Source organism: Astyanax mexicanus, chromosome 16 (genome assembly GCF_023375975.1).
Source record: "Astyanax mexicanus isolate ESR-SI-001 chromosome 16, AstMex3_surface, whole genome shotgun sequence".
NCBI classification, from domain to species: domain Eukaryota; kingdom Metazoa; phylum Chordata; class Actinopteri; order Characiformes; family Acestrorhamphidae; genus Astyanax; species Astyanax mexicanus.
Genome location: NC_064423.1, coordinates 21268744 through 21282309, shown reverse-complemented (window position 1 = coordinate 21282309; position 13566 = coordinate 21268744). Strand labels below are relative to the sequence as shown.

Below are 13566 nucleotides of genomic sequence, written 5' to 3'. Positions count from 1 at the left end.
CTTATGTTTCAGAAGGCTTGGTTTTGATGCTGTTGCCTCTCAGTGATGACATGAAACACCATGATTCATTTCCCCATATGAATAATGATCATTTGCCCAGTGTTAATTAATTATCAGGGGACTGTGTTCACTTGTTATTGGGAGTAGTAGTCTAGAATAGCATTATCATGGAACTTTGCCACGCTTGTGTCAGTACAAAGACAGAATCAACTTTTATCATTACATTAAAAAAAATAACGTGACTTGGCAAATTAAAATAATTTGTGCTAATTTATTGCTTTGAACCAGAGGCATAGTTTTTAATGGTAAGACTTTTTTTGTAATTGATTTGTTATCTATTATAAGTTGTTCAGTGTCTGTTCTAAATTATTCAGTGTCTTCTGTGAAAGATTCTGTATTTAAATACAGCTCTGAAAACAATTAAGAGACCACTTCAGTTTCTGAATCAGTTTCTCAGATTTTGCTATTTATAGGTATATGTTTGAGTAAAATGAACAAATGAACATATTCTATAAACTACAAACATTTCTCCTGAATTCCAAATAAAAATATTGTAATTTAGAGCATTCATTTGCAGATAAGATGCAGAGCTTATAGACCTCAGATAATGCAAAAAAAAAAGTTAATATCCTAAAAGTTTTAAGAGTTCAGAAATCAATATTTTGTGGAATAACCCTGGTTTTTAATCACATTTTTCATGCATGTTCTTCTCCACCAGTCTTACACACTGATTTTGGATAACTTTACGCCACTCCTGGTGCAAAAATTCAAGCATTTCAGTTTGGTTTGATGGCTTGTGATCATCTATCCACTTGATTATATTCTAGAGATTTTCAATTTAGTAAAATCAAAGAAACTCATCACTCTTATTTTTTTCCAGAGGTGTATATGGACATTGCTATCCATTATAAATAATTAAAGATTAAATTTAATTAATTTACTGCTTTGAATGAAACATTATATGGTCTAAACCATTTCATATCTATTATAAATGATTCAGAAACTAAATGTACATGATTCTGTAGCTACCATCCTTGAATTAGTATGTATTGGAAGCTATTCTATATACAGTACCTGTCAAAAGTTTGGAGACACTTTTTCTTCATTTCATTAAATTTCTACATTGTAGACTATTAAGGAAATTAAAACAATTAAGGGAGAAAAAAATTATTATATAGTAAACAAAAAAAACGTTTTTGTCCTCCACAATCTCTTGACCTAAACCTGATCAACTGAGATTAGTGATTTGAGGTGATTTAGAATTAGCTGGAGCTTCACAGCCTGAAGAAAAAGCAGTAACTATTGTTCAGCACCTCCAGGAACTCCTTCAAGATGCTGAGAAAACTATTCCAGGTGACTCTACCTCATGAAGACACTGAGATTAAAATACCAAGAGTGAAATCTGTCATCAAAGCTAAATTTGGCTACTTAGAATCAAAAGTATAAAAAAGTATATCCTTAATATTAAATTTACATTGTGAGAAATCATAAAAAGATTCATAAAAGAAACACTGAACTAGAGGAGGTGTGTCCAAACTTTTGACTGGAGCTGTATATTGTACATGATTCTGTATTTACTCTAAATGATTTAGTAACGGCTATAAATGATTCATTATCTGTTGTAAATGATTCTGTATCTGCTATAAATGCTATAAGTTCTGCTTTAAATGCTGTAAATGATTCAGGGTCAATTACAAATAATACTTTAACACGTTTCAATGATTCATTAAATGCTATCAGTATCTACTGTAAGTGATTGCCTACTTTACATGAATCAGTATGTACTATGAAATGTTCTTTATATATTATAAATGATGATGTGCTTACTATTAATGATTTAGTAACTGCTGTAAATGATTCAGTATCTATTATAAATGTTTCTGAATCTGCTATATGTTATTCTGTTAGGAACTGTCATTCCTGTAAATGTTTTAGGATCTGTTGCAAAAAATATATGTGGATATTGTTTCAAATAGAAGTGATTCATTTACTGCTATAACGGATTCAGTATCTACTGTTCATAGTTTAGTAACTGCTATAAATGATTCAGTAATTGTTACAAATGATACATTAAGCTACTTTGTATTTGAACTTGTGAAGTAGTGAAGGCTTTTAGGGTTTAAATGGTTTAAATGAATTAAGTATATATATTATTTTATATATATATTATTTGTATTGTTTTTGTGTTTTTGTTGTTCTGTGGGTTGTTCATAAAAACTTTCAGTTTCTCCTCGTTTCATTTCCATTTTACCAACCTTAGCCACAACTTGCTTGCTTGCCAGCATGCAGCACGAGCCCGTCGCCCCTTCCACATCTGCCCCCGTCGAACCTCTCCGACAGTCAATCCTCCTGCAGAGAGACAGGCGGTGGTCTGCTCACACTGTCTTTCCTCTCTGGCTCCTCCTGTGTGCTGGATGAGAAGTGATAATGAGATTCCGCTCTCTGCACAAGCACTGCTTCCTGCACACAAAAGCTATCGTGTTTTCTCCACTGCATTCCCAGAGACGGAGAGGTGTTGAAGCTCAGCTGCTAGCACTCTCTCTCTCTCTCTCTCTCTCTCTCTCTCTCTCTCTCTCTCTCTCTTTCTCTCTCTCTCTCCCTCTTTTGCTCTGCCTTTGTCTTTCTGTAACATTCTGTATCTCATTTTCCTACTCATTTCTTGTCTCTTTCTGCAGAAATTATGTGCATACTTTGTTATGCATGCTTTTCCCGAATTAAGAATATTTCCCACTAGGCGCTTATTTTAATTTATCTACAAATGAGTTGAATGTTGAGTTAGTTAAGGATATAGAAGATTTTGTTTTAATATTAGTCTCCAGTTTAGGGATATATTTGCCAACCTTTAGGGCTTAAAGCTGTAGTTTGGCAAAAAAATTAACTGATTTATCACTTAGTCCAGATGTAGACACTGGACTGGATGAGATTGCACCTAATGTAGTTTCTCTAAATACACATCAAAAAGCTTTTTTCATCCCTCTCAAAACACTTCCGGATAGCTGGTTTGTTTTGCCCAGTGTTGCTAAATCAGTGTGGTTCAGTGCATGAAATGACTTATATTAGCCTTTATTTCTCTGTGTAGCTGAAAGGAGCTTCAGTTTTAGCTTAATGCCCCCCTCAGGCTCCCCCTAGAGCTGGCCCTGTAAGAGCCTCACAAGCAACCGACGCATCCGTTTCATAGCTAAGCCGTTTCTCTGGGTTCCTTTTCTTCAGAAAGCAGTGGATTAGAGTTACATGAAGCTTCACAACACTATAATCTTTTTTGTGTTGTGTTGATAACTCTTGTTCAAGCCAAATCCCCCTTCTTCCAATCATTACATCTGTATGTCTAAATGAGTTTAATATGCTACTCATTTTGTATCTGTTTATCTCGGTGGTTGTAATCTAAATTGACGACTACTCCACCCATTTCCGCCGTCACATAACATGGGTGGAACATCAAGCTCTCACTTGAATTGACTGTAGTCCAGTTTAACATGCTGATAATCTGACAGTTTCCAAATAATTCCAAAGCTTTTGAATTTTCCACAACTGCTTTGACTTTCATTTACTGGTGTTTTATGGCAAAAAAGGTCTCCCTTTATTTTTTTTTGTAATGGAACACAACACAACAAGAAGCTTAACTCAGGCACAAATCAAAAACAGAACACCATCATAACTTTCTACTGATACACAGTAAATATTCTTCCACGTTTTCACCTGTAACTCATTACCTCGATTTTGAATGATTGTTGTTGTTTAGAGGCGAACGTTGGTCCTGTAGTGTTAGCTATACAAGTTCTGACAAAGTTGGAAACTAGTGAAAGAAAAATACCCAGACTGAGCCCATTGTTGTAATAGGCAATGACAACTCAAGAAGATGACTTTCATAGGTCTGATGTATTGCATTCAACAAGCATCCCCTTAACTCTTATCCCTTAAGAGAAAAAAAAAGCGCTGAGAAGCTGAATTGTATATGCAGTCATGGATATTCAGTATTGCTGGTGAGATCATGTTGGTGAGTCCCGAAGGTATGATGCATATGCATTAGAGATACCGGATGAGTTGGTAAGAGCTGCATATTTAATGGTGCATTTGCTTGCTGAGCGAGTAGGAGGGTGAGATTTTCAGCTTCAATTTTGATCGTCACTTCGGATTTTTGACAGAGCAAAATCCCTGTGTAAAGCAAGGAGGGCTTTAAATACTGAAACAGATTGAAGAGAAGCAGAACCACTGTTGGAGTGAAGAAGGCATAAATATTGCATGGGCCAGGCCTGGAGAGGCGGGCTGATGAAAAGGATGGGAACTGGATCTCCTGCATGTTTTTGCCCCGCCACCCCACCCACCCATCCTCCTCGCACCCTGTCACACCCCCCCTCTGCAACTCTCTCCCTCCCACCAACGCCACCAACCCTGGCTCGCCGATCTCGCACCTCTTCGCTGCTTGTGTTGTCCTTTCCCTGGCAGCTTCTGGCAGTGTTGTGCTGTCATCTCACACCTAGTCCTCCATGCTGCTACTGCCCCATCCTCCATCGCTCTTCTTCTCCTCAGCTCCCCCCACCCCTGTCTCCTATGTTCCTGTCACTGGGCCGCATGCCTGCGATTCTCTTTTTACACCCATGTCACCAGTGGCCAACCCCCCGTACCCTGCCATTCCTCTTATGATGTGTTTTCCCTTCGAGTCATCGCCCTGCATGCCTTGTTGCATCTGTGGCTCGGCTCCCTCTGACCAGTCCCTCCCCTCCGTGCTGTATGTAATTCAGCTACAGACAGCATCTGTCAGGGCCTTGCCTGCATTTGCAGGCGTCTCTTGGACTCATTGTGCCTCTTAACAACAGGATTGTGCAGCCGTTACTCAGAAACTCTGAATGAAACATTAGAACCGTTAGATGCCTGACTTGGTCGCTTCACTGGAGTTTTGGTGGCGTGTTTTTCTTGTGATACCAGACTTCGGAGCAGACTTGCTGGACATTTTTTTTCAGGATCTGCCGACGCATCAATTGCTTGACTGTCTGTTGCGATCAAGAGTCTGCTTTATCCCTGCGTCTTTAGAACGTATCATCAAAAAGTTGGCAGTAAGATCGGCTCATCTGTGGTGAAGCTGTGTCTCCGTGGGGTCATCACCTCCTCTGCAGTCCACCTGTCTCCACTCCCGCCGGTTATTTTTGTTTTCTTGCCCCTCCTGCCGCTCGCAAGCAAGCCCTTTGCGCCGCCTCTCCATCCGCAAGTTGCGATCTGTACAAATTGTGTTGCGTCTGCGGTGAGTGACCCCGGCGGTCATCAGGGTCCTCGGCTGCTGTGCTTCATCCCGTCTCAGCTCGACGCTCTAAATTGTGTGACAGCGCAAAGCCTTGAATGAGACGGCCTGTCAGTCAGTGCGCCCCACTGCCCTTTGAAGGCGAGGCCAGGGGGCGAAAAGGTGCCGCAAATGGCCTGTGAAGTTTACATACACTGCCCACTGCTAAACAGATTACCTCTAATGAAGTGTCTGGGGCTCAGGCCGCGTCAGGCCTAATCCTGGCTGGCAGCGCGTCCCTTCGGCTGCCAAAAAAGCCGCCACCCTCTGGCCCTCTCCCGCCGCTCCGCCGGCCGCCCCAGTGCTGGGAGGTGCCCATCGTTAATCAGGCCGGACAGTGTGCAAGCTGACATGCAAATGTAGGTCATTGCATATGTAAATGTGTGATTAGCGAGCCGCATGCCAGAACACATTAGCGCGACTTTGCTCTCAGCATGCGCTTGTCACGCCGCTTTAGAGGCTCATGCTAACATTTGTCAAGCGACCGTGCAGGGAGTGAAAGCAATGCCTCACCCCTTCACTGTTTGGCTCGGTGGACCGTCCATTGCTGACCGACCGAGCAGCAGACCAACCAACTCAATCTCTTAAACAACCCCCCCCCCCCCTCACCAATCACACCCTTTCCTCCTCCCACTGCCACTTCTCCGTCACTCGACCTCCCACCCTGGGTGAAGCCCTTCCTCCAGCCTGTCCTTAAATAGCCACTCCAGAAAAAAATTATTAACAATAATGACGATCATTAGACAGTAAAGAAAAGCTTAACTCTGGTATACAATTCACAACCATTCGTAATTCTTTACCATTTTTGCAGTCAGGTCAACTAATCAATTGATTAAATGAAGGGGAAAATCTTAAAATCTAAATTGCCTACAATATAATTATAGTATAGCAATAGAATGTCTCTTCTCACACCAGATGTGTCCCTGGAATACAGGCTGAGTGTGTGGTGTCAGAAGGAAAAACAAGCTTCCTCAGTGTGTTAATTGGATGGGGCAGTTCTTTAGCTCTCACCTTTCCCCCCCCTCTCTCCTTAAAGCTGTCAAGTTGGGAAACAATGAAATGCTTGAATTGGCTGCCCCTTGATCTACATCTATCCCTCTAGCACACAGCCAGTAGTGCACTGAGCTGCTTCTTAAGCTTTATCTGAACCCCTTTGCTTCACAAAGTCATGTACCATTGTGTTTGATGGATTCAACAGACAGCCTATACATCCATCAGTAAAATACAGGGCATATAAATATATAAAAACCTTAAGCATTAAAATGCATTGCTGCGAATAAAGGGAATTTTCAGATGAAGAAAACTCATCTTGGTGTAATTCCGGTGAAAGAGTGAGCGCCTACATTGTGCCCCAGGTTTTTTTTTTTTTTTTTTTTTTTTTTTTTTTTTTTTTTTTTTTACACTTTTGACTTTTTAACTATAAGGTATAAACCCAACTAAATCTTTTAGGTGTACGACTAATGGGTCTTAAGGAGGAAAAAGAACTAACTTTAAGCATAGATTTTTAATAGACTGTTTACACTACTAACTAGATAACCCTCTCAAGAGTGCATCTTTCAATCAGCGTAGTGAGGATTTATTAGCACAGCAACACAGCAGAGCAAATGCACAACAGTAGCTGTTAGAAAGCTAACAGAATAATCTGGATAAGCAGCCCTTTCAGTTGTGCTTCTGTTATAATCATAGATACACATAGGTTTCACAGTGTTTTAATGAGATTGAATGCAAAGAGTGAAAAATGTTTTGTCTTGTCTGAAATAAGAATTACGATGTTGACTTATTGTACAATAAACGCTGATGTCAACAAAACATTTTGCTGATTATCCACTGTGTTTATGTAGCAAGGAGGGTTAAAGTGAATATTAAAGTGAATATTTCACTTTAAAAAGTGATTAAAGTGAATATTTCAACTTTGAAACGGTTATTTTCATTAATTTATATGTTAATAATTTAGGATATTTAAGGTTTTTTTTTCTTTCTTTTCTTTTCAATATTCAAATTTTCTTAAAAGTTTGCTAATTTTTTTGCATTAGTATATGATTATATTATATCAGGGCTGTAAAATGCTCTTAGAATAGCAATAATATTATTTATTTCTCTTTATTTCTAAGATAATATGCATCATCCAAATAAACAGTTATTGTGACAGGCCCATTCTTAAACATCTCTTGCTTTCCATCTTCATGGCTTCAAGGCTATCCTGTGGCTGTGGTGTATTCAGTTGTGACAAGATGTTGTGTTCTTTTATGTGTCACCTTTTGTTGGCAGAGCATTTGTGGGATGAAAGTTTCCCCCCAACCCAACAAACACGAAAGAAAAATCTCACACATAGGCACACATGCACACACCCCGCACGCACACACACGCACACTCTAAAGGTCAATTTAGTGTGCTTTTTTTTTCTTTTTTTTTTCTTCCGTTTCACATTATTTCCGAAGGGCTAATTCTGGCTATTGCTTAGCTTTTTAATTTTAGAGCGCAAGTGTCAAAGCGCCACATGATTCTGCATGAAAAGCACTGTGGGCGATTTTATCACTAACTGGTTCAACATAAGTCCCTTCAGAAGCTAGAATGTCATGCTGGCCTGATGCATCTGGGCAGACAAAAGGAGAGGAGAGCAAGAGTCATTACCTTTTGGACACCGTTAATGCTAATGTCATCTTCTTGCGTCTTATCCTTATGAAACCTTCCGTGTTCATCATATACTGTATTTTTCGCACTATATGGCTCACTGAATCATAAGAGGCACTGTCAATGAACGCCTATTTTCTGGTCTATTTTTATACATAAGGTGCACTGGATTATAAGGCGCATTTATTTTAAGCAACAATAGTAATGAACAAGAGTGTTGCCGTGTTTCCCATTCTAATGTCGCCTAAATAATTAAAATAAAAAAAAGAACTGAAAACTGTTTATTTGAGTGAGTAAAGCGATTCTGTTTGTTTACAGTAAGCTTAGATTTCCACTGTTTTCAACAGCACAGTTAGCAGCAGCACTAGCCGCTGTTAGCCATGGTTAGCAGTGCTTAGCGCTAGTAAATGCCACCTGACAACACTACACTGAGGAACCCTGAGTGTTCCAGTAAGCCAGGGTGCAATCAGCCAGCGGTTTGTCCCACTTAGCTTGTTTTAACATGGTAAACATACAGAGTACAGTCTAATATACTCACCTCTGAACGTCGAAAGAGCTATCCTTGCTGTTAGCAGCTAATGATAATACTGCTTGACTGAAACTCCTGTATAACGCAGTACTTCAGCGGAGTGGCTTTACTGCTCCTTACAACCTGACTCGTAAAATTCATACATAAGGCGCACTGATTTTAAGTGCACCTTATAGTGTGACAAATACAATAATAACTTGTGTAATGTTTTTTCTTATTAGGCATGAAAACCATAAATCATGTTATCATAAATTGAATGTGTACTGATCTGCCAGAAGTATGTATATGAGCATTTGTTCTTCTTTTCCCTTGTGTTTTGTCATAGAAGCAGCTGCAGTCTGAACCCCCTACGATCAATGTAGACATGGGCTACAACACCTTATCCAATTTTCAGATTGAGAAGAAGATCGGGAGGGGCCAGTTTAGCGAGGTCTATCGAGCCAGATACTTGATAAACAACACGGCAGTAGCTTTGAAAAAAATACAGGTAAGTTCCATCCATCAGACAGTCTTACTAAACAATAAATCTTAAAAAAAAAAAACAATGCTGTGATTAATAACGAAATGACAAATGCACTGAACTCCAGAAGTGTTCAAAATTGACTGGGCCTACTAAGCTTTAAGCAAAATGTCAGCTTTCAGTTAAATGCTTTTGAGCTTAACATATTATTATATTATTAAACAAATACCATGATGTATTAAATATCACTCTGTGCTGCACATAATGATACACTGAGTGTCTTTGAAACACTGTATTTTGGAATAATATCAGTGTGAGGCATTTAATACTGGTGAGAACTCTTGCATTAGAGCTGAGAAACATTAGCCTCAGTAACCACTGTGTCATTACCAGTCAGTCCACAGTGTTGGAGGACCAAACGACCCTGTTTCAGCTTCTGATTTCCTTTTAGTTTTAATGTCTGTTATAGATTTATATGTTTTGTGTAATGCTATCGTTTTTAGTCTTAGTGGCCGTAAAATTGTTCATGAAACAATGTCAGTGGTTCTTTTGGTTGGTTGGATTGAGGATTTGTTATTTGAGAGCAACATAATCAGTCTATTTCATACTGTTTTGAGATTAAACCTTTAACATAGACTGTTTAGAACTGGGCTATATATATATATATATATATATATATATATATATATATATATATATATATATATATATATATATATATACCTGTATACAATATACATGTGTATATATGTGTGTATATATGTATGTATGTGTGTATATATATATATACATATATGTATATATGTATATATGTATGTATATATTTATATATATATATAAATAAATATGTATATATACATATATATATATATATATATATATATATATATATATAAATATATACATACATACATACATACATATATACATACATATATATATACATACATATATACATACATGTATCTAATGTGTAGGCAGTTTACTCTTCAGTAACACAGATGCCGTGAAGTGTCATAGAGAAATGTTTTACAATATACTAAGTATTCACATAATTCTAAGAATCACAGTATTGTGGGTATTATTGTTATTGTGGGCCTAATAACATTAAACATGGCCATGTTAGCTATTTTATATGGAATTACTGTAACACGTTATTTTTGTTCACCTGAAGGAAGCTTGATGAGACAAATGGTGATGAGTTTTTACAGTGAGAGTCACAGGAGACTAGCGCCTGATTGTTTCTGATCACCTGTTTGAAATCCTGCTGCTAAATATTCAGTGTTGAGGAGCTGTCTTTCTCTGACCTATCACGACTCACACACACACATACACACACACTCTTAATCACTGTGATTCAGGTGTTTCCATTGATTGCACAGTGTTATTTTTCAGCTTCCTGTGAAAACAGACTTGCTAGAAGCAATAACTGATGCCTGGTAAAATAAGCTCCTCCCCTACAGTGCAGCGGGCCTACCAGCCAGAGATTGTACAGAGCAGTCTCAATAGCATTAACTGTAATTAGACAATAGCTTTTTTTAGGTGTTTTAATTATGCTGATTGGGTTTGGAATTAGACAGTGAGGTTAAAGCACAGCTAGATCTATTATTTAAGGGTGTTGTTATGTATTATGATAGTCCTGTAGCAGTGCTTTCCCTTGTTTTGGTTCTGGAGGGTCATTATCCTGAACACTTGACCCCTGTAATCAACTTATTAACCAGAGATTATTGATGTGAAGTGGAAGATAGTAGGGGAATGTTCAGAGCGGGGGGCTTTAGAACCAGTGATGGAGTCCACGGCCATATAGAACTCTGGACATGTTCATTTCAGGGGTTTATTTGTAATTGATCCATTTTTTTTATTTATACTAATAGTTATTGTCTAAAGTCACTTATTTAGATGTTTTCCAAAGTGCTGTTCTCACATCTGTTCCAGTCTCCTTTTTTTTAAGTGCATCAAATGAAATCTGAATTTAGAATATAATAAATTAATGAATGATGATATTTTTTTAGCATATCACAGTTTGATTATATAGAAGTGCTGCTCAGCATTAAAACCACATTAAGATGTTATACAGCTCTGGACAAAAATAAGCCCACCTGAAAATTATGAGTTACTTTGATTTTATGAAATTGAAAACCTTGGAAGACGAATGATCACAAGCCATCAAACCAAGCTGAAACGCTTGAAGTTTTGCACCAGGAGTGGCATAAAGTTATCCAAAAGCAGTGTGTAAGACTGGTGGAGGAGAACATGCCAAGATGCAGGAAAACTGTGATTAAAAAACAGTGTTATTCCACCATTGATTTGTGAACTCTTAAAACTTTATAAATATGAACTTATCTTAAGGTCTAAAAGCACTGCATCTTTTGTTATTTCAGCCATTTCTCATTTTCTGTGAATAAATGCTCTAAATTACAATATTTTTATTTGGAATTAGGGAGGAATATTGTCTGTAATTTATAGAATTAAAACAACAATGTTCATTTTACTCAAACATACACCTATAAATAGCCAAATCAGAAAAACTGATTCAGCACAGACAGACCGTCTACATTTATAGAGGAGCATCAACCCAACAGTAAAGTGTGTAAATCCAGAAATAAACAAACTAAGCCGTCGGCAGAAGTGTAGAGGTGAGTCTTAAGATATGAAAATGATAAAATTTGTAAAGAGAGGGAGATTGCTTAAACACAGTTGGAAGGGAGTTCCATAGTCAGAGAATGAGCCTGGAGAAAGCCTGATCACCAAAGCCCAGCAGTAGAAGATCTGAGAAAGTGGGAAGGTTTGTAAGGAAGAAGGGAGGTTAGACAGTGGGTCCTAATGCGTGGATGATGTTACAGGCCTTCCAAATTGTGGAGAAAATAGGATAAAAATTTTAATAAATCCTAGAAACAAATCATTCAAAAAATTCTAATATCAGACCACCTTGTTTGTTACAGTGCATAAAATTATGTTCGCAAACATCCATTTATGTAGTGTTTCCCTCGCTTCCAGTCAGCGCTGTGAATTGAAACACTGTGGAAATGTCTGGGGCTGTTGTGATTGGCCGAAGCAGGTGTTTGGGTGGTCAGGCTGGCCTGCCCTGTCTCTGGTCGCCTGAAGCGGCGGCATGGCAGCGGCTCAGTACCACCCTCCCAACCATTCCACACGGCCATATTCATGTTTTTTTTTTTTTTTTTTTTTTTCCTCTGTATGCCATAACTCCCTCTTTCTTTCTCTCTCTTGTCTTCCCTTTTGATCTCTTGATAGATATTCGATTTGATGGATGCCAAAGCTCGGCAAGATTGCATCAAAGAGATAGATCTCCTGAAGGTAAGAAACCAGAGGAGGGAGAGAGCGGCGCCATGTGCCGCTATTACGCTTTCTAAAGGTGCCTCTGCCGAGACCTAATACCAGAGAAACAGACAGAGGGAGAGAGAGACAGAGGCAGAGAAAACAATTGATCTGTACCAGACGTTCTGCTTTCTCCCCCTCTCTCTTTCTATCTCTCTCTCTCTCTCTCTCTCTCCCTGTGTAAGGCAAGCGCAGATCACGGGCTTTTTCGTGTCATTCCTCCAGGCTGAGATTGACTCTCTTTTTTTATGCCAAAACTATAGTTTTTATCTTGTTCTGTAATATTTAGCATTGGGAGGGGGGGTGGGATGAATGGGGGGGGGCATAAGAGCAACAGCTTGGAAATTTAGCTCCCTCACATCGACTCCCTCATGTGTCTTTTGATGTTGCACGTCCTCTCCTTCGTAACGTTCTCCCTTGTTTTAAAACCATATCGTTTGCGTTCATCAAACGGCCTTAAGTAGGCTGCGGCTCGTGCTAGCATGAGGGCTAACTAACAAATTAGTGACAGGTCCAATCAGACGGGGCGTCTGGGTGATCAGAGGTGTCTCGCTGCACTCGGCTCGCTGTTTTGTCTTGCTAGCTCTCGTTAGATCAGCTTTCTGCCGACAACTCTCCCACCCCACACACACACTCACTCACTCACCCACATATACACACAGTTTAATGATGATCGCTTCGACCCTGATCACTGTTCAGTCCGTTGTGAATAGGGACTCTTCTTAGACCAGATAACTGGTGGCCTATTATGATTTAATATTTATTTATTTGTTTTATCATTTACTGCATGTGATTCTCTAAAGCATGTCACTGTCTAATGTCTAATGACCAACTTTCTTTTTTTCTTTTTTTTTAAACAAAGAGACAGAAAACAGAGAGGGCATATCAAAGACTGTATCTTTAGTCTGTTAGAACTTTGAATGGATGATGGAACAATTGCATCTTTTTCCTGCTGGTTGCATACCACCAACGTTTGATTTCAAGTAGCCGCAAAATTAGAAATATATGTGATCTGAAAGGTCAATTTTAACTTTTAGAAGTTTACTAGTTTGCTAGTCAACATGTGTGCCATTTCAGAGACCAAATTCTTTCGCGTCCTTTTAAAAATGGGAACCATCAAGGTTATCAACCATCAACCAAATCTGGTCTCAGCAAAAAGTCTAAATTGTAATGTGAACAAAGCTGAAAAGAAGTGAATCAAGTTGTTTAAAAAAAAAAAAAAAAAGAAAGGTAGGATAAAGCACTGCAGACTCTAAACTCTTACATTTACCTTCTGAGAACTCGCCTAAGTGGTACTGGTTGAGCATTAATATCCGTTAATTTAATTCCACCTTGTGG

The 13566-nt window shown here is 38.6% G+C and overlaps 1 protein-coding gene across 3 annotated transcripts in view; it reads left to right on the top strand.

The window, feature by feature from the left end:
* nek7 (NIMA-related kinase 7) overlaps positions 1 to 13566 on the top strand; it is a 104758-nt gene that overhangs the window by 31149 nt on the left and 60043 nt on the right. For 2 of the 3 annotated variants that reach the window (XM_022669760.2, XM_022669758.2), the window contains exons 3-4: positions 8758 to 8919; positions 12145 to 12207. In XM_022669760.2, the coding sequence (XP_022525481.2) occupies positions 8758 to 8919; positions 12145 to 12207 (225 nt within the window). The remainder of the gene's footprint in view (positions 1 to 8757; positions 8920 to 12144; positions 12208 to 13566) is intronic. The other variant, XM_022669759.2, reaches the window with a different exon arrangement.